We start from the raw sequence: 17,707 nt of genomic DNA on the forward strand, positions 1-17,707 counted from the left end.
AAGATGCACGATTTTGCGCAGCCTTTCATTGAATTCTTGCTCCTCAAATGACACTGCGGACCTATTGGTTTGACAAGCTGGTAGCCAAGTTGGTAGTCACGCTTGCAGTTTGACTGCGAATCTGGCTCCCCTTTTGAAGTTTGGCTGCTCACATAATCGTCTTGTGGCCCAATCAGCGACAATTACAGAGGGACACGGGTCCGTGCCTATTTAAAGGCACGAGGGTCCGTGACTGTATTGGCTCGCTAAGGTGGGAGGAGTCTAACCATGTTGGGAAAAAGTCTCGTCGCTTGGACTACTCGGGAGCGGAATGACGAGGCAGGATTAGCCGCAGGCGAACTTTCTGTGATGAAGTCACGGGTTGACAGTTAACGTTTCGCTGTTGAGGAGAGGTATTCTCGCCGGGACACGGTGCAAGCAAAGAAGCGTCGCTGAACAAAATCATTTCAATGAAGGCAAGTTGGCAGTGGCACATAAGGTCAGACTGATACCCGCGAGTAATGAAGTCGAGAGGGACTAGATACTTCAGGACGCGGGTTCGTAAAAGTAGTAAACAGTGATCGGCTTCGGACTGGAGTTGATATGACATTCACTAGTGACGGATAAATGACGGCCCAATATCGCCGCACATACAGGTTATAGAGAGTGCGCTCCTTTATACTGGACTAAGGGGGTGCCAATTCTTTACTGCCATTGAGCCTTGCCGAGTAGACGAACTTCAGCAACGAGCTATTGCACGCTAATAGATTTCGACAGCAGTGATGTCCCTGAGTCCATCTATATCTGCTTGAGATACCTCCATCCGGCTTTGCTTTCGATGTTAGCGAAGGGCAAGGTTTCACAACTGAGGACCCTTACCAGGTGGCGCACTTCTGGCTAGCTGAGAGCCAAGTAAATACACATTTGATGTGATAGTCATTGCTGCAGCTGCGGCATCTAGCCACATTTTGCGCAGTGGCAAGCTCATCTCTGCAAATTGGGCACTCCTTCGTGACTTCGACCGCCTGGGAAAGTCTGGGATCAACGCGCCCGACCGACGCCGGTGCAAAGTTTCGAGCCGGTAGTCGTCGTGGACTACGGCGTGTAATGAAAGGTGCAACATGAGTTTCGTCGCCTTGAAGAAGTGCCGGGTGGGGACTTGCTGTCGAAGCGGGAATAGGAGCCGCACGCTGCTGCTGTTGGATTCGGGCGCTCCGGCGGTAGCCACGGTTGTCGTCAAAACTGCCTTGCTGTCTGCGCTGTCGTGAAGGAGCCCCCGTATCAACAAATGGCGTTGTACGTTCTGTGTCCTTGGTAAGCTTCAATCGGTGAACGAGTGATTAGGCAGTATTACCACTGTCTTGCTCGTGTGGGCCTTTCGTTGAGAGCATCTCAGAGAGGGCAGGTGGTTGACGCTGTTGTGCAGGTGAAGATTGCCTAGCCTCACGCCCATTGTCTGTGTCTGCACGACGAGCTACGGATGAGCTATTTTCCGACTCCGCTGCGCCAGCGGTATCATGATGTCCTCGCGGTTGCGCCGGATGAGTATTTTCTGCTTGTAAAAGTAGAATGATATTACCTCGCGCCGACTCGTTGATGGGATATTTCCCTCCAGGACGATGCCAACCGTTACAGAAGAAAAGTCGAACTAGCTCCATTTCAATGCTCAAGTGGCGCGAGTTTCTCTGGTAGACGAGCAAGAGGTCGTCTCTCTTCTTCTTATCAGAAGCAGAGATCTGTCTCTGGCAGCAGCGGCCCTCAGATTTGATCCATGCAGAACACAGTGATGGATTGTTGTTTATTGAGCTGAATTGGGGGCGGTTAGGCGCCATTGTGAGATGTGAAGGAATGATTGGGACTGTCAAGAAAAGGAATAAGACATTAGAGCAGGAGAGTACAAGGCCATACTTATACTCCAGCTCCAGCGTGCCGAGATTACCCGTGTTAGGCAGCAAAGGCGAGCCCGCTCCCGCTGTCAAATGACGTACATCGAGCATTCAACTACTCGTGGTGATACAATTTGATCGACCACAGCGCCATTGGAACCAGGCATGCAGGCAATGACTGGTGTAGGTAAGCCTTTTATACCTGTACTAGCACATCATCCCTCGTGTCACGAATCTTGGTGATAAATGTGATAAATGCTAATAGAAGATATGAAACACGACCCAAATGCCGTTCAGCTGCCCGGACTGGCGGCCAGCAATAAAGAACCCATTCCTGTTCGACGATCTACCATTGTCACAGTACAGTCTAGTATTACTATTGAGGGCGATGCGTTTATATTGCTTCTGTTTCGTCCACGGGCAGTCCCACGGGACATTCACTTCACTGTCCACAGCGACAGCATGGCGGCAAGCTGCCGCTAAGCCTTAAGCGTTACGGGCATTATTTCTGGTGGGCACTACGATCCGATCCGCCGGGACCCACCAGCCAGTCCGCTTCAGGAAAATCATCCGCACAACGGTGTTGTATTCCCATCAGCAGCTACTTTACGGCCTGAACAAGGCGACTTACTCCCAGCACTTCAGTAATCAGGAAACGGGCCGCACGCAGCGTATCTAGCGCAGCGGCCGGCCGAACGCTCAAGCGCCGTCGTGGACCTCATGGGGTGTTAGACCACCACTAGTATGCACTGAACCGCCTTAGCCAGTGACTGCATGCGAGAATATACTAAACCGCATTCTTGGCGGACAGACAAAGTCCTAGCAGGGACAGTGGCAATTGACACCCATGTCGCACCGCACTGAACGAAGATTCCGACGGTTCGGGCAGAAAAACCTTGCTTTTAGGGTCAACACTCGGAGGAGCAGCATACGAATAAGCCATTTAGAGATATAAAGCCTACTCGTCAAACTATCATTCCCCATGCTACACGCCGGGAAGCGGCGGATATGCAAGGTTTGGATCAACGGCATCCTGAACGGGCAGCGGATACGTCTCTACTAATAACTTGATGCTGTCCCATGCCTGTTGCACTTTATCTTTATCTCTAGACAATATTTAGGCGCTGCTGCGTATCAAGGCGTTGAGCACACTTACTCGTCCTTGTTCTGCAATAGCTCGCTGACCCTGTTTTTAGAGCCGTAATAAGATACTGTTTTCTTGAATACAAGAGTATGACGTACATTCGCTGGGCTTCCTTTATTCTAGCGACTGGTCAGTCGCCTCGTGCATCTTTATCCGTGATAGTAGGGCGGCGACTGACCGTGAATCTTGGAGCAATACCAAATCTTCCAAGCTAAAAGGCAGTCAGGAGCCGGTTTAGATTGCCCCACTGCCCATGCCACTCACATGGAGAGCCTCGTTTGGAAAGAACCAATGTCGCCGCTGTCTGCTGCCCTAGATCGCGTTAGCAGTTTACCCCCTAACGGAGTAGTGCAGCGCAAGTCGTCATACCACACGCTGCCTGCACCGTGCGCGTCAGTGTACGAAAGAGTCGCATGACGAGTCATCTGCTGCGCCGCAAAGTTACTTGAAGGGTTTGAAAGGCCGTTGTTTGCTGGCCGCGGCAATATACCGCTGTTCGGCGCTTTCCTGATCCCATGTTGCGACAGCCGCGCGGGCGCATTTCGTGCTTGATGCTGGTGCGGTATCGCCGCGCCACTCCTTGCTAAAATAGCTTGAATGGTACCAGACTGGGACATATTAGCGAATGGTGGATGGCGGAGGTGAGGTGTGGCTCCGGCTGTTGCGAGGCGAGCTCAGTGACATTTAATACGGCAGAGGAGCACGGTTTTATGAAGCGCAAGATCTGGTGGTCGCAGGGAGCATGGCGCTGGGTAGAGGATGGTGATTAGGTGGCAAATGGCTGTAGGAAGAAGCGCGTTCAGGGCAAACGACCGTGGTGCAGCAGCAACCCCGGTGCCATTCATGGTGGCAGGTCCTTGTACGGTGTGAGAGCCGTTTCTAGTTGAATTTCTGAGGACAGTCCTGAACCCTCCCGTTCCTATGCATCACTTGACTAAGGTCAGAAGCCTCTACTGTCCAAACGGCACCTTTTCAGGCGAGCTAATCACGATTTGGCTGGCCCAAGTACGACCACGCCCAGTCCGTCGTCCAACACTGACCGATAACTGAAATGAACATGTCCAATTGAGGTGGCGAGCTCTGAACTGTGCGAGCGTGGCTGGCCATCCACTTTCAGACAAATGGCTCTCCGCCGTGCGGTTCATTCGAGTGTATCGTGGGGACAAGTAGTCCGTGCTCGGAGCAAAGAGGGACAGGCTGCAGGGGAGGAGCAGCGCCAACCCAATTTCACCATGCTGCATTACGGTCTGACCGTAATCTCGTCATGTGGGGACAATTCTCCGCATAATTGGTGCAGGCTAACCGCACGCAAGATGACAAAACCTCCCAAGGTCCCAAATGGACGCCTGTTACGCGCAGGCAGGTTCACGAAATCGACGCCAAGAGAACACATAACTCATGTTCTCCATGTAAAAAATGTCTGCCGTAAGCATAGGTGCACTGTACGTTGATGCGCCTTTCCGGTGCACCACAGATTTGGAGGAGCAGCCCATTGGCCCGCCGAGGGCTTCACGTCCGAATGGTACGCCAGCCTAGTTACTTACAGACTCGCACCATCCGACGGCGACAAATATGACTAAAGAGAAATGCCAACAAACCAGAATCAGCCGTTACAGGGCAAATGCCAGAAGTGTAAACTGATCTTAGAGCAGTCGCCAATACTGACAACTCGTCTATGGCCACTGCGTCAGGGAAGGGTGGACTGCGAGCTCGAGAACTGACGTGAACAGGGAAGGTAGATCTAATTTCTCGAAGCGTCAATAGAATACCGCTTCGAGACCTAGATTCGCCGCCGTGAGGGTGGCGCTTGAGAAGGTACAGCAAGTGTCGCATATTAAGCTTGCCTAGAATGATTATTCATGAATTGGCGATATTATTACGCAACGCAGCTGTTGCCTGCCAGGCAACCGCTAATGCGTAGGCAGGCAGCAAGCCTTTCATTTGTGTGCAAAGAACTGCACAATTCCGTGCTTTCGCTCACTCGCTTCTTGTTTTTTTAGATAATTCTCATCAATTGACTGATGCCATTCCGATCGTGCCAGGTGTGGGACACTACTATCTAACAGCAATTCAACACGAGTCATGTTCACGCACCACCGTGCCACTGTCCATCTTCCTGAGGATGGGGACACGTCTATACATGAACAGCTTAGTAGGTGTTACCACGAGCCGGAAGCCACAACTTGAAAAGCAATCATACCTTACTTGCCGGCTCTGTTTGATGATAAAGTTTGATGGGTTCTAATCTGTACGGTAGTACGGCAAGGTGCTACATTTGCTCGAGGGATATTGCCATTCACTGATCTCGTCGCATGAGTCAGACTGCTATTATAAGATTATATCTATATCCACATGCCGACTATATACAAAACCTCGCTCTAGTCTATACTGGCGTATTCGACGACATCAAGATAAACCGTCGCGTAATTTTAGCCAGACCAAGGACGTCGCCGTTAAAGCGTCCATGGCGGCTACGTGGATATGCACCGTCCGATTATCAGCTCATCAGCCGGTTAGCAACAGCACGTATTGATTAGACTATACAGCCAAAACTCAAGCAGACAACTATTTGTGGTGCAGCGGTACCACCAAAGCATGACTGCTGGTTTCCGCCGATGCCTACAGTTTGCGCAATAAAAATTGCTGAACCTATAACGTTACACATCACCACAGAGGAGATGTGTCTTATTTATGAATACGTGGAGCTAGAGCCCCGAGACCTACTTCCCGTGTCAGACACTAAGATGCCTCCAATCGTTAATTGAAGCAACTTTGTATCTGAGCAAAAATAATGACAACTATGGAGTATCTCGTCCGGCAAAAATTCGCATTTCACTTTCAAGCTATTCGCCTTTCCGCGAATGGCCTAGTCAAGATAAGTACGAGGATCTCATTACCCTCGTGCTGGAACTGAACTTCGAGTCGACAATCGAAAGCTGCTCTTGGGAGGCTACCTGACCCTATATAGCTTTTTCTTTTGCCGAGTACGGAAGTAAGGAACGTGCGAATCTTGACAATAAATACGTCTAATTTCAGAGGCTAGCTAATCCATAAATTCCTATATGTCACATTTGAACTCTCCTCATCTGTTAAACTGCCCTTAGGTAGACACTTCGACGACAGGCACTCTCTAGACAATGTACCAATTATGGTAGGCAGAGATAAGGCATGCTTTGGCTAGGTAACTAGACCCTTCCTCTGTCTATACGTCGATTGACTTGAACCGCGTGCTGTTAACCCTGAATCGGGGGTCCATAAGAACACGGCCGAGTTCATGGAAATTGATCCACGATATAGTTACGATTTGGTTTCAGGATCCAGAAAAATCAGCTTTAAGGGACAAATTCTTATGCCAGAGCCGTTTTTAACACGAGTAGAAGAGAAATGTATATGGCCAGCGTTCTAGCTAGGAACGCAGACGAACTGTTGTCCACGGGCGGAGTCGGGTACGACGTTTTTGACGGTAGGTGGGCGATGGATGGCCATGAAGCGGTATAATCCACTTGGCTACTGGGAAAGCCCCCTGAAGCGGTTAGAAGCCACGTATAATTCACGTGGCTACTGGGAAAGCTCCCTGACGGGGTTAGATGCCACGGGCCTCGAGCTGTCGTAGTAACTGGCGTGTTACAGATATGCTGGTATCCAAGTACGTCCCTACGAGTGATCAGCTGCTTCAAGGGTACGAATTGCGAACATGGCATACGTGACATTGGTAAGCTGCTTATCATGGCAGCACAGTCCCACCTTCAGGAAAGTCATCTTAGCTAGGGTGGCTCGCACATTGTTGGTCATAGCTGGGAATAGCCCCATATATATAGAAACATGTGCATAGGCCGATGACTTACTGTGGCTTTGTAATCAACAACCTAACTGGGGAGAGAATGAGCTTTTTGAGACGTTCGTTTGTCTGCATATTGCCATGGCCCAGTTGGTAGGAGAGGGGAAGGCTGGCGTCGGTACATTTACCTCAAGACATGGACGATAACGGGCATGGAGTAAACACCAATTTATAAGCAGTGACTGCGGCAGGGAAAAACCTGCTGGGCGTAATCAAAAAACGTCCGGCGTAACCAAGCAGCTGTTGGGAAGCTTGCGGTGCCTGTCAAGTTAGATCCACAACTGGGTGATGTTTGGGTGATTTGTGATTACATATATACATTACAGCAGCAGTAATTGCTCCAAATTAAAATTAAGGCACACTGACTGGTTTCAAGACGACTCTTGATACAGAAATGCACGCTATAAGTTTCGGCGTAATGAGGCTGACTGATGGGGACGTACTATATATACTGTGGCTCTCTAGCCGTTCGTTAGGGTTGTCCTGCTATCGCCTTGCTAGCTAATCCTTGCTGCTTGGCTTCCATTTAATATCTAGTTAGATGGATTCGAATAAACGTAGCGGGAATGGAACCCCTGAGACGTATTCACAAAGCGTGACGATAATCACGCCGCATTATTCTTACCAAGGGCACCGGATCCAAACACCATGGTCACCTATGGTCACGGTAATTCAAGTACTATATTCTGTCCAGATTTTTCAGTGGATCTTCCATGGGGTGAGAGCAGTGAACGCAGATGGTCAGTTCTGGGACTGGCCCGAGGCGGAATCCCTGCTCTGGGTCTTTGACGATGGATATCACTTGAAACCATGGCAAGGAATCCGACAGCGTCCCCATTTCGGCAATGTAGAGTCCGACAATGAAATAGAGGCAGTCATAGGTTACTACCGATCAGTGACTGGCAACGTTTACGTCGGGATAAAGTGGCGGGGCTACGAGAGCCCTACTTGGGAACTGGAGGAGAATCTACTGCAGCACGATAGCTTGTTGGAGCACAGCATCCTGAACTATGTGTGATGGTAGCGACTAATATCAAATCTTCTGTACGTTTTACAATCACTACTCCTTCCCTTATAACCCTTCACTGCAACGTTTGGTTATAAGTATACTTGTCCGTATCGTGTATACAAGAGACCCCCCTTCTCTCCCACTCCCAAATCAGCACGCGCTTGTAATAGAAGGCCCCACAGCTGTCAGGCTCAGATTTGAGAATGCCAGAATTCTTTGGGACAGATTGAGCTCGATCAATTTCGGGCCAGCGTGTTGTCACGGCACCAACCTGGGTTCCGTCACGTGCATCCCTGTACTTAGTCTAGACTCTGTTCCACCTCCGTAGTTTGCCCTCCTCACAGCACAACATAGATCTTCCCTGGCATCCTAGGTCTGCCCCGTGATAGTTTGTGCTGTCTACTATCGGCTGCGCCGCCATCCCGATTGTACACCTAACCAGAGTTTTCCCATTCGACACCCCAAGTCCCACGCAACGAGATCACCACGCCGCGAGCGGCCCAGCCCTACCTCGATCACTGGAATTTTCCCCGCCCTGCCAAGACCATGATGAATCCCCAGAACCAGGCGGGCGCAACCCTCGCCGACGCTATTCATGATACCTTCCCAAACATCGCAGCTGCCCTTCACCGGGTCCAAGCTTGACTGCTCCAGCCTCGCCTCTATGCTCCAAGACCCAACAGACGACATGTACAAGAACCAGGTCGAAGCTCTCTGCCGCGCGGCCGAGAGCGCAATGGACCACTTCATCAACCAAAACGCCAATCTAGAGAGACGAATCGCGGAATTAGAAACACACCTCGCCCAAGCCCAAGGAACACCCCGGACCCAAGACTCCCTTGTCACCCTCGCCGATGAACTAAGAACTCTGCTGAGCGCCAGACCAACAGAATTGCGCCCTGAGTCACGCCCCCGTCGAATGATGCCAAACCCCAACCCATTTGAAGGCGATGAGAAGGATGTTAAGAAACGCCAACAGCAATATGTCAACTGGCGCTCTCAAGTGCTCCGAACTTTTGCTGTGGATAAGAGTTTCTTTGTCACCGATTTTATCAGAATCCAACACATCGCTGGCCTGCTTGGAGGATCGGCCTCGAAGCTCTACCGCAAGAAATTCGATTTCATTATTGAACATGAGGAAAACCAAGCCATATGGCCATGGCAAACCCATACCGACTGCCTGGCGGAGATGAACAAACAGTATGAAACGCTTGATCTGACACTTTCGGCTTCACAAGCCTTTGATAACCTTTGGATGGGCAAGAAACCCTTCCAAAACTTCATCGCTGACTTTGCCGCCCTGGCCGAGGAGTGTGGAAAGACTGAGACCCAGAAAGTTGAGTCCTTGCAGCTCAAGGTCTCTCAGGAACTCGCCAACGAAATGACGCACCAGCTTGTCCGCCCTGCTAGAGACAACTTCTCTGAGTGGTGTAAATGTACCAGACGATCTACGATAACCTGTTGGCCAAGGACCACCAGGACAAACTGCGCTCAGGACGTCTAGGTAGTCGACCCTACCAAGGCCAAACACACCAGCAATTCCAACAACGCCAACAGGCTGACGCTGGCGACCCGATGGTTTTGGACGCTACGCGCCAAGCTAGACCTACGAGGAGGACTGCTTTACTAATAACCTCTGTTTGTACTGCAAAAGCCCGGCCACTTTAAAAGCGATTGTGATGAAAAGAAGCAGGCCGACGCAAAACGCAACCAGGCCTTTGGAACATATAAACCTAGCTATGGGTACAGTAGAGGAATGGGACGCGGCCAACCTGGACAAAACCACCGCCCCTACAATTACCAAGCCAGCCAACAACACAACCCACCCGTTTCCAGCCCCAATTCCCTGCGTATCCCCAGCCTTTCCAAGACTGCGATCCTCGAACAAGGCTATATTATAGCAGACGAGGAAACAAGGACTACACCAACCCCCACTCCCTCTGTCAACACCCCAGCCTCACTTGAGCACCGGGGAAAAGAATAACCTCCGCCCAGAGCCGCGGACGGAGGTCAACGAAGGAACCAAGGATGCCGGAATGGATACGTCGCTGTCTCTCGAGCCACAAACCTATCAGACTTAGGTCAATAGACAGCAAATCTCTACTCATTCAAGCTACCTTAGTCCCCGCGCATACCGACCCCATTGAGGTGACGAGCCTTATTGATAGCGGATGCTCTGCACGGGCATTTGCGGACCGTAGCTTTGTCAAGACCCGGAATATCGTAACCCAACCAACGCCAACAAAACGAGCCCTCCTCCTCGCCGACGGGAAACCGGCTGGCTCAATATCGGAATACTTCATTGCACCAATATTGATAGGATTGCACAATGAGCTCTGCCTATTCTTTGTTACAGACCTCTCCCGGACACCCCTATCATCCTTGGACTCCCTGGCTGCAACGCCACAACCCAAGCATCGACTGGTCCAGTATGTCCCTGACATTCACATCCCCATACTGTCACAACTTTTGTTGCCCCAAGGAGTTCAGAACGCATCTGCACCGGTGCTGCCCGACCCGCCCGGCAACTACCACGACCTACCAATCCCGGGTGAACCAGCCCGACGAGTCTCGTTCGACCTACCAACCCCTGGCAAACCAGTCCGACGAGCCTTGTCCTACCAGCCTCCAATTGTCGAAGATTCAGAGGACGACCATAGCAACTGCTCCAGCACTCTCACACATCAGTCCTCAACGGTCGACGACTCAGAGGACGATACTAGCAACTGCTCAAACACTAGCGAAGATGCCCCCGTCATGACATTTGAAGCAACGCCAATATCTAGCAAGCCAGCGCGACGAGTCTCATTCTATCAGCCTCCAACAGTCGAAGACTTAGAGAATGATAGTAACGACTGTTCCAACGCTGGCGAAGATGCTCCGGTTATGACATTTAAAGCAACGCTGACCCCAGGCGCAAATCACTACCGTACCCGCAACCCGAAGAATCACCAAGGCCCCGAGTGCCGAGCCCAGATGATCCCCAATCAGCCGAGAACTAAACCAGCCCCGACTCGTATGACTGCTGGCAGCCGTCATACAAAGAAGCCACCACCAAGACCTCCGCTACCTCCACTCAGCGTGCCACTTCCAAACCCATCTCGCGACACCGCCCTAGAACCATCAGACCGACCAGACCTATCGAACATACGGCTTACAAACGCTACAAACTTCGTCCAATTCTGCCGCGACCCAACCGTTGAGGCGATGAAAATGACATGGGATGAGCTTGATCGACTGGATAGTAGTCGCCAGCAGATGAAATACCGCCTACCTGACCTCCCAGAGGAATATTATAAAATGGTAGTCCTTGGTATAAGCAGCAAAAACATGGACTTCAGCTGGAAGGAAGCAAGACAGCTCTTTCCTAATGAATTGCACGACTTTGTTGACGAATGCTACTCACCAGCCCGCCTAGCCAAGATCACAGATGCCGATATCGAAAAGTTCATGAAAGGCAAGCCGGAGCGAACAGCGGATGACGTCTTGAAGAAGCTCCCGATATGGCTCCGCGACCTCTACGATGTGTTCCTACCTAAGCTCGCAGACAAACTTCCCCCGCAGCGCTCATGGGACCATAAGATAGAGCTTCTGACTGGAAAAGAACCTCCGTACCAAAAGACACGCCCAATGAACCCACAGGAACTCAAAGTCATACGGAAATGGCTGGATGATAACCTGTCTAAAGGGTTCATACGGGAGTCCTGAGCCGCTGTGCAGCACCACTACTCCTTGCCGCGAAGCCAGGAGGTGGTGTCCGGATCTGCCAGGACTACCGCGGTCTTAACAACATCACCATAAAGAACCGCTACCCACTGCCTTTGATCCGTGAGACTCTAGATGCCCTATGCAACGCCAAAGTCTATACGAAACTAGACATTATCGCCGCATTTAACAAAATCCGCATCGCCGAGGAGATATATGGAAAACAGCCTTTATCACACGGTTTGGCTTGTTTGAAACATTGGTTATGCCGTTCGGCCTCTGCAACGCCCCAGCAACCTTCCAGAACTACATCAACCATACCTTATTCGACCTTCTGGATAAGTTCTGCACCGCCTACCTTGACGATATCTTGATATATTCAACAGATAAGAAGCAACATAGGGAACACGTCCGCGAGGTAGTCACACGACTTCGCGATGCAGGCCTCCAGATTGATATCGACAAATGCGAATTCGAAACAACTAGGACGAAATACCTTGGGCTGATCGTTACGCCTGGAGGTGTCGAGATGGACCCCGACAAGGTCTCTACAATCCTCAACTGGAAGCCACCAACAGCACTCCGCGACTTACAAAGATTCCTCGGCTTTGCAAACTTTTATCGCCGCTTTATCCGTGACTTCTCCAAGATCACCCGGCCATTAAATGACCTCCTGAAGAAGAGCACAATCTGGTCCTGGGAGGTAGAACACCAAACCGCCTTTGACCGACTGAAAGCCGCATTCTCCGTAGCACCGGTTCTAGCCTTATATGACTATAATAGGAAAACTGTACTTGAAACAGACGCCTCGGACTGGGCGTCTGGAGGAGTCTTGTCCCAGTATGATGATGAAGGCGTACTGCGACCTGTAGCCTACTTCTCGTCAAAACACTCGGCCCAGGAATGCAACTACGAGATCTACGACAAGGAACTACTGGCGATCATTAAGGCTCTGGAAGAATGGAGGCCTGAGCTTCAAGGGACCCAAGAACCCTTCGAAGTCATCACGGACCATAAGAACCTTGAATATTTCACAACAACCAAGGCTCTAAACCAACGACAAGTCCGCTGGTCCGAGTTCCTGTCAGGCTTCAACTTCCGTATTGTTTATCGACCAGGCACCAAAGCCGTCCGTCCAGATGCGCTAAGTCGAAAGCCAGAAGACCAACCCAAGCGCGCAGACACAAACGACGACCGCATTAAGAACCGCCAACGGACCATTCTGCCAGAACACATCTTTGACCCAGAGGCCCTGGCTGAACTGACTCGAGAAGTCAATGGGAATTCGACCTCGCTGCCGCCCCGATAGACGTTATCATGCCAGCCATGGACAAACCCATCGATGAACTGGTCGATAGAGCCTACGAAAATTCAGAGATGGCCCAAGACATGCTGACGGCCCTGAGAGACGCATCAACCCACCGCCGCTGGCCCAAGAAATGGCGAAAGGAACTTCGCGTAGCAATGGCAGACTGCTCTGTCATTGGGAATCGCATATACTACCGCGAGAAGCTCTTCATACCACCCAACGATCAGGAACTAAAGACCCAGGTTATTTACCGTACGCACTCCACAGGCCCTGCAGGACACCCCGGGCGGATAAAGACAATCGATTTGGTTAGCCGAACTTACTGGTGGCCACGCATAACCCGAGACATCGAGGAATATGTTAAAGCCTGCGAGCTGTGTGATCGGGTCAAAGCCTCAAGGTCGGCACCCCCAGGATTCCTCCAACCACTGCAAGTGCCATTCCAAGCTTGGTCAGATATATCCATTGACTACATCACGCCCCTGCCAGAATGCGAGCGCCATGGCAAAACATACCAGCATGTCCTCGTTGTTGTGTGCCGATTGACAAAGATGCGCCATTTCATCCCAGTTGTAGGCCTAACAGCCGAAGAACTAGCCTCTGTCTTTATCAGCCGAGTCTATTGCCTCCATGGCACACCCGACAATGTCATCTCCGACCGCGGTTCCCAATTCATCTCCGAGTTCTGGCGCCAAGTCTCCGACCGCCTAGGAGTTCGACTCCGCCATTCTTCCGCCTTCCACCCAGAGACAGACGGACAAACGGAACGGATCAACGCAGGCATCGAACAATATCTGAGAGCATTCATGAACTTCCACCAAGACGACTGGGTCGACTGGCTCCCTCTTGCCGAGTTCGCCACGAACAACGTTACATCTGAGACCACGGGAGTATCACCATTCTTCGCTAACTATGGGTTTCACCCCAAACTCGGCACTGAACCAACCAAGCCACTGCCGCCAAACCAGTCCGCAGCCCAACGACGAGAGTTCCTCAAAGCAAACAACATCGCCGACCGCTTTGAGCGTATTATCACTCAGCTGAAAGCCCTTGCAACCCAAGCCGCCAGACGCTACGAGGAGAACGCCAACCTCAATCGAGAAGATGCTCCTCAGTACGCCGAAGGTCAAGAAGTCTACGTAAGCACGAAGAATATGAAGACAAACCGGCCGATGAAGAAAGGAGACGACAAGTGGGCAGGACCATTCCCAATTCTGAAAGTCTACCCTCGTTCATGCTTGCTTAAACTCCCCGAGGGAATGAAGATCTTTCCCGTGTTCCACAACTCGCTCCTACGACCGAAACCAGAAGCAAATGGTCTACCCGGCCAAGACGTTATCAACGAGGCCGAGTCAAAAAACATCCGAGGACGAGTCCTAGAACGCGATGACGAGACAGGAGAACTAGTCGAAAATGGCTATTTGACGGGCTACTAAATAGCCGCAGAGACGTTGATGGCCTACATTACCTAGTCAAGTGGAAACACTATGACCCTACCTGGCAACCGGCTAGAGACCTCAAAGGACATAACCAAGTACTCCTCGACTTTCATAGAGTTCACCCAAACAAGCCAGGCCCCCCGGTCTGGGCAAGGAAGTAAAGGGCACAACTATATACTTTGTGCCCAGGCCGCTCTTAGTCGTTTAGGCTGTTCGAGGACGAACAGCCGTTTGGGAAGGGGGTACTGTCACGGCACCAACCTGGGTTCCGTCACGTGCATCCCTGTACTTAGTCTAGACTCTGTTCCACCTCCGTAGTTTGCCCTCCTCACAGCACAACATAGATCTTCCCTGGCATCCTAGGTCTGCCCCGTGATACGTGTACAGCTAAGACGTATCATCCACTACTGCAATACTTCTGTTATGAGCAGGATTATATCAAGCGAGTCTGGTACAGGTGAGCAAGAATCTGCCATGATGCTTATGGATCAGGCTCACAAAGCTGCCACTTCCAACCGCAATAAGAACCGCGGTATTCCGTTGAATCCCTTGGTGACTCCAAGGCGCATCATGACGGTAACCAAGACTTTGCCGTCTCGACCCGTGCCTCAGCGCAGCTACTACGTGCCAGTACCGGCCGTTTCGCGAATACCACATTTCATGTTCGAGTCGACGGCGCTCTGTCTGCACCGCTCGAGCTCGAGTTCGAGTTGGGCCCTAAGCGACTTGCGTAGAAGTTACCGCCCATGTCGCCCCATTATGGCAATTGCTGGGGTGTACACTTTCGCAAGTCTATGTCGTTTTGTAGTGACCTGGAGATACGTACAAAGTCGTCGACTATGAGAATTGTGCTGTCAAGTCAAGCAGCAAATACAAAGGAGTAAAAGTGCTAAGTCAGGTAGATTTGCGCACCACAGTAGTGGTACGACGAGCAGCCTATCGTATCGTGTGATGCCGTTCTACAATGGACTGCTCCTTTAAGTGCTGTTTTATTTGATTCGTATTCTGCGGGTCAAATTTGTCGGCGCGAATTTGCTCATCCCGGTAAGACATATCGCTAGAGGTTGATGACATTCACAACCTCGGTGTGAGCAGCTCCTTGGCATTGGTTTTTCCAAATAGAGTCGAATAAGCTTCCTTTGCTGTTTATTTCTGTTTTTTTCAATGTATTTTCCACGCCAGCTACCATCTGGGTACATATAATAATGTTATGTGACACATGTGATGCTAGAGTATGCTCTACTGATGGTCTCTTCTCGCGCTTCAAGATCGAGCGTGTCACAAAAACCGGATTGAAATGTCTCATGATAGAGCCTGCAATGATTTGGCTTCATGGAGCGACATGCGGCTCCTTGCCTGTAAGTAATCGTCGCATGGTGTGAACTCCACTGTGTACGAAACGCTTTTTAATGCAGTAGCAAAGCGTGCAGCTCATGTGCCTTTTTCGAGGCTAGACAAAGCTGCCCGCAGCCGAGCTGCAGATGTTCCCATCACTATACGACCGCGGCCATCAGAAAACTTGACATGATATGTCTGGTGCCTGCGTTTCGAATTGCTTCACTAAAGAGTCTCCTCTAAATGCTTTGATGGGCGATTTCTAAGCTAAGTGTAATCAGACGTCGATATACGTAACTCGTAGGAGTGCCGAACGCCGCATTTTCCGCAAGGCACCTGGAACGATGAGATGGCGAGGCATCTGAGACAATCAGTAATCGTGCCATGGAGGCATTAGAGGCGGTTTTCTATGCTCTGCACGACGAATCGCTCAAAGGAGACAATAGTAAAAAAAGTGCAGCGAGGGCTAGGCCAAAGAAAGGTACAATAAATTCAAGGTCAGAAAGAATAGCAACATTCAATTGGCAAGCAGCCGCCCGTCACGTTCCCGCTGTCGGCATCTCCATTCCATTTACCTCATTAGAGAGCGGACTACGCCCCCGATGTAGCAGCGATGTTTTAATGTCGACTTGCCCACGTCATGCAGAACGGTGGCAAAAAACGAGCACCATCCATGCATAGCTTATATAACGAGCATCGAGTCCATTTGTAATGATATACGCAGAAAAAAAAACCCCGCGTAGCGGCGTAGCGGTTAGTATTTAGTTCTTCTGTCTATATATCTGTTACGGGCTCTATCAGGAGCGCATCCAGACCAAGGTGCTTTCTTCGCCTGTGAAGAAAAAATGTCGTTTAGCAACATCAGTGAATCTCGAGCAAGGCGTCGCCATTCCGGTCCAGGAACTGGACGAGCTGGTGCAGCCTTCTTTTCATGCAGACCACTAGACTCCGGCCGTATGTTCCGTAATTCGTCCGTGGCAGACAGCTTTCTTGCCGTGTGGTCGTCTGTAAAAGTATCATCTAGGAAGCTTGCGTCGACGTTCTCCCATGGGGTGTCTCCTATCCATGGCATGCTGTTTTCAGGTTGTTCTATGTCCATTGCGATAGAATCATGGCCTTGGAACGGGTCACTAGGCTCGACAGGAGTGAGAATCGGGGCCGATGCTCGGTCGGTGCTTTGTCCCGGTGCATGTTCCAGGTTGCGCGGCTCCTCCCCTTCGGCCACGCCGACTGAGCCCGAGACGTCACGCTTGTGCCGAGCAGAGCCACCAGTCCTGCTCCTGCTTTTCGACGCCGCCTCATCTGCGCTTGTATCGGGAAACCCATATGGATCAGCTGGCGTGCTGAACGGTGACTTCGATGAGCACCGTGGCCGTCTCCTCGCGCTCCGCCTCGAGGCCAGTTGCCGTTCCTTGCGGCGGTTGGATTGAGCGGACTGGAGAAGTCTGCGGCTCTGTCTTTGTGGTTGTTGAATGGCTGACTCTGCTAAGGTATCTGCTAACTATGCCAAGATTAGTCTGGAGCTGCGGGTGCTCGGGTAGCACCTACTAAGTTGTTCACATCTGGAACTGTTTCTCCCTCCGGAAGATGGACAGCGACACGATGACATAGGTGCGTCGGGTCCCAATGGACAGTGGCGGCAAAAACATTCGCCAGGACGCCTAGGTCCTTTGTCTTCTGCAGGACACTTGGGCCGCTCTTGCGAGCCTTGGCCTTCTCCTTGATGCTGCGTTCTTGAACACGACCCATATTGGACCGCTCGGCCTTCTCAAGCGCAGTCCATACGATAGGGAGCGGAGGGCTTGGAAGCGGCAGTGTGTCGTCTTTTCAGGAAAAGAGAATTGTCTTCTATTTCCGCGTCAGTATCGGGTTGCATCGCAGCCACCCTTTATTATCCACAAGAGGTGGGATGTTAGTACCTATCGACGGCTGCTAATTAGGTGGAGACGCTTCATGGCGGGTAACGTCCATTTTAGGTCGCTGCTGGGGGCCCGGCCTATGGCCACAAAGGGGGGGGGGGGGGGAATGCGTCATCCTACAGGCTGTACGACTGTACAATGTCT

General features: G+C 51.1%; 4 protein-coding genes across 4 annotated transcripts; 3 read left to right on the top strand and 1 right to left on the bottom strand.

Moving 5' to 3' along the window:
• Positions 1–854: 854 nt before the first annotated feature.
• HRG_01440 (ring finger domain-containing protein) lies at positions 855–1,811 on the bottom strand (the record flags this gene model as incomplete). The annotated part of the gene is made up of 2 exons (XM_044859911.1): positions 855–1,282; positions 1,334–1,811. 2 exons carry the CDS (start codon positions 1,809–1,811, stop codon positions 855–857), a joined length of 906 nt encoding a protein of 301 aa, XP_044726311.1.
• A 6,640-nt stretch (positions 1,812–8,451) lies between these two features.
• Positions 8,452–9,360, top strand: HRG_01441 (uncharacterized protein; the record flags this gene model as incomplete). The annotated part of the gene is made up of 1 exon (XM_044859912.1): positions 8,452–9,360. One exon carries the CDS (start codon positions 8,452–8,454, stop codon positions 9,358–9,360), a length of 909 nt encoding a protein of 302 aa, XP_044726312.1.
• A 1,826-nt stretch (positions 9,361–11,186) lies between these two features.
• Positions 11,187–12,870, top strand: HRG_01442 (reverse transcriptase (RNA-dependent DNA polymerase) domain-containing protein; the record flags this gene model as incomplete). Its single annotated transcript, XM_044859913.1, has 3 exons — positions 11,187–11,467; positions 11,545–11,716; positions 11,905–12,870. The coding sequence occupies 3 exons, from the start codon at positions 11,187–11,189 to the stop codon at positions 12,868–12,870; spliced, it is 1,419 nt and encodes a 472-aa protein (XP_044726313.1).
• Positions 12,871–12,938: 68 nt separating this feature from the next.
• On the top strand, positions 12,939–14,306 carry HRG_01443 (integrase core domain-containing protein; the record flags this gene model as incomplete). Its single annotated transcript, XM_044859914.1, has 2 exons — positions 12,939–13,122; positions 13,468–14,306. 2 exons carry the CDS (start codon positions 12,939–12,941, stop codon positions 14,304–14,306), a joined length of 1,023 nt encoding a protein of 340 aa, XP_044726314.1.
• Between the last annotated feature and the right edge of the window lie 3,401 nt (positions 14,307–17,707).

The sequence above is a fragment of the Hirsutella rhossiliensis genome (assembly GCF_020360975.1).
Source record: "Hirsutella rhossiliensis strain HR02 chromosome Unknown scaffold00001, whole genome shotgun sequence".
Classification (NCBI taxonomy): domain Eukaryota; kingdom Fungi; phylum Ascomycota; class Sordariomycetes; order Hypocreales; family Ophiocordycipitaceae; genus Hirsutella; species Hirsutella rhossiliensis.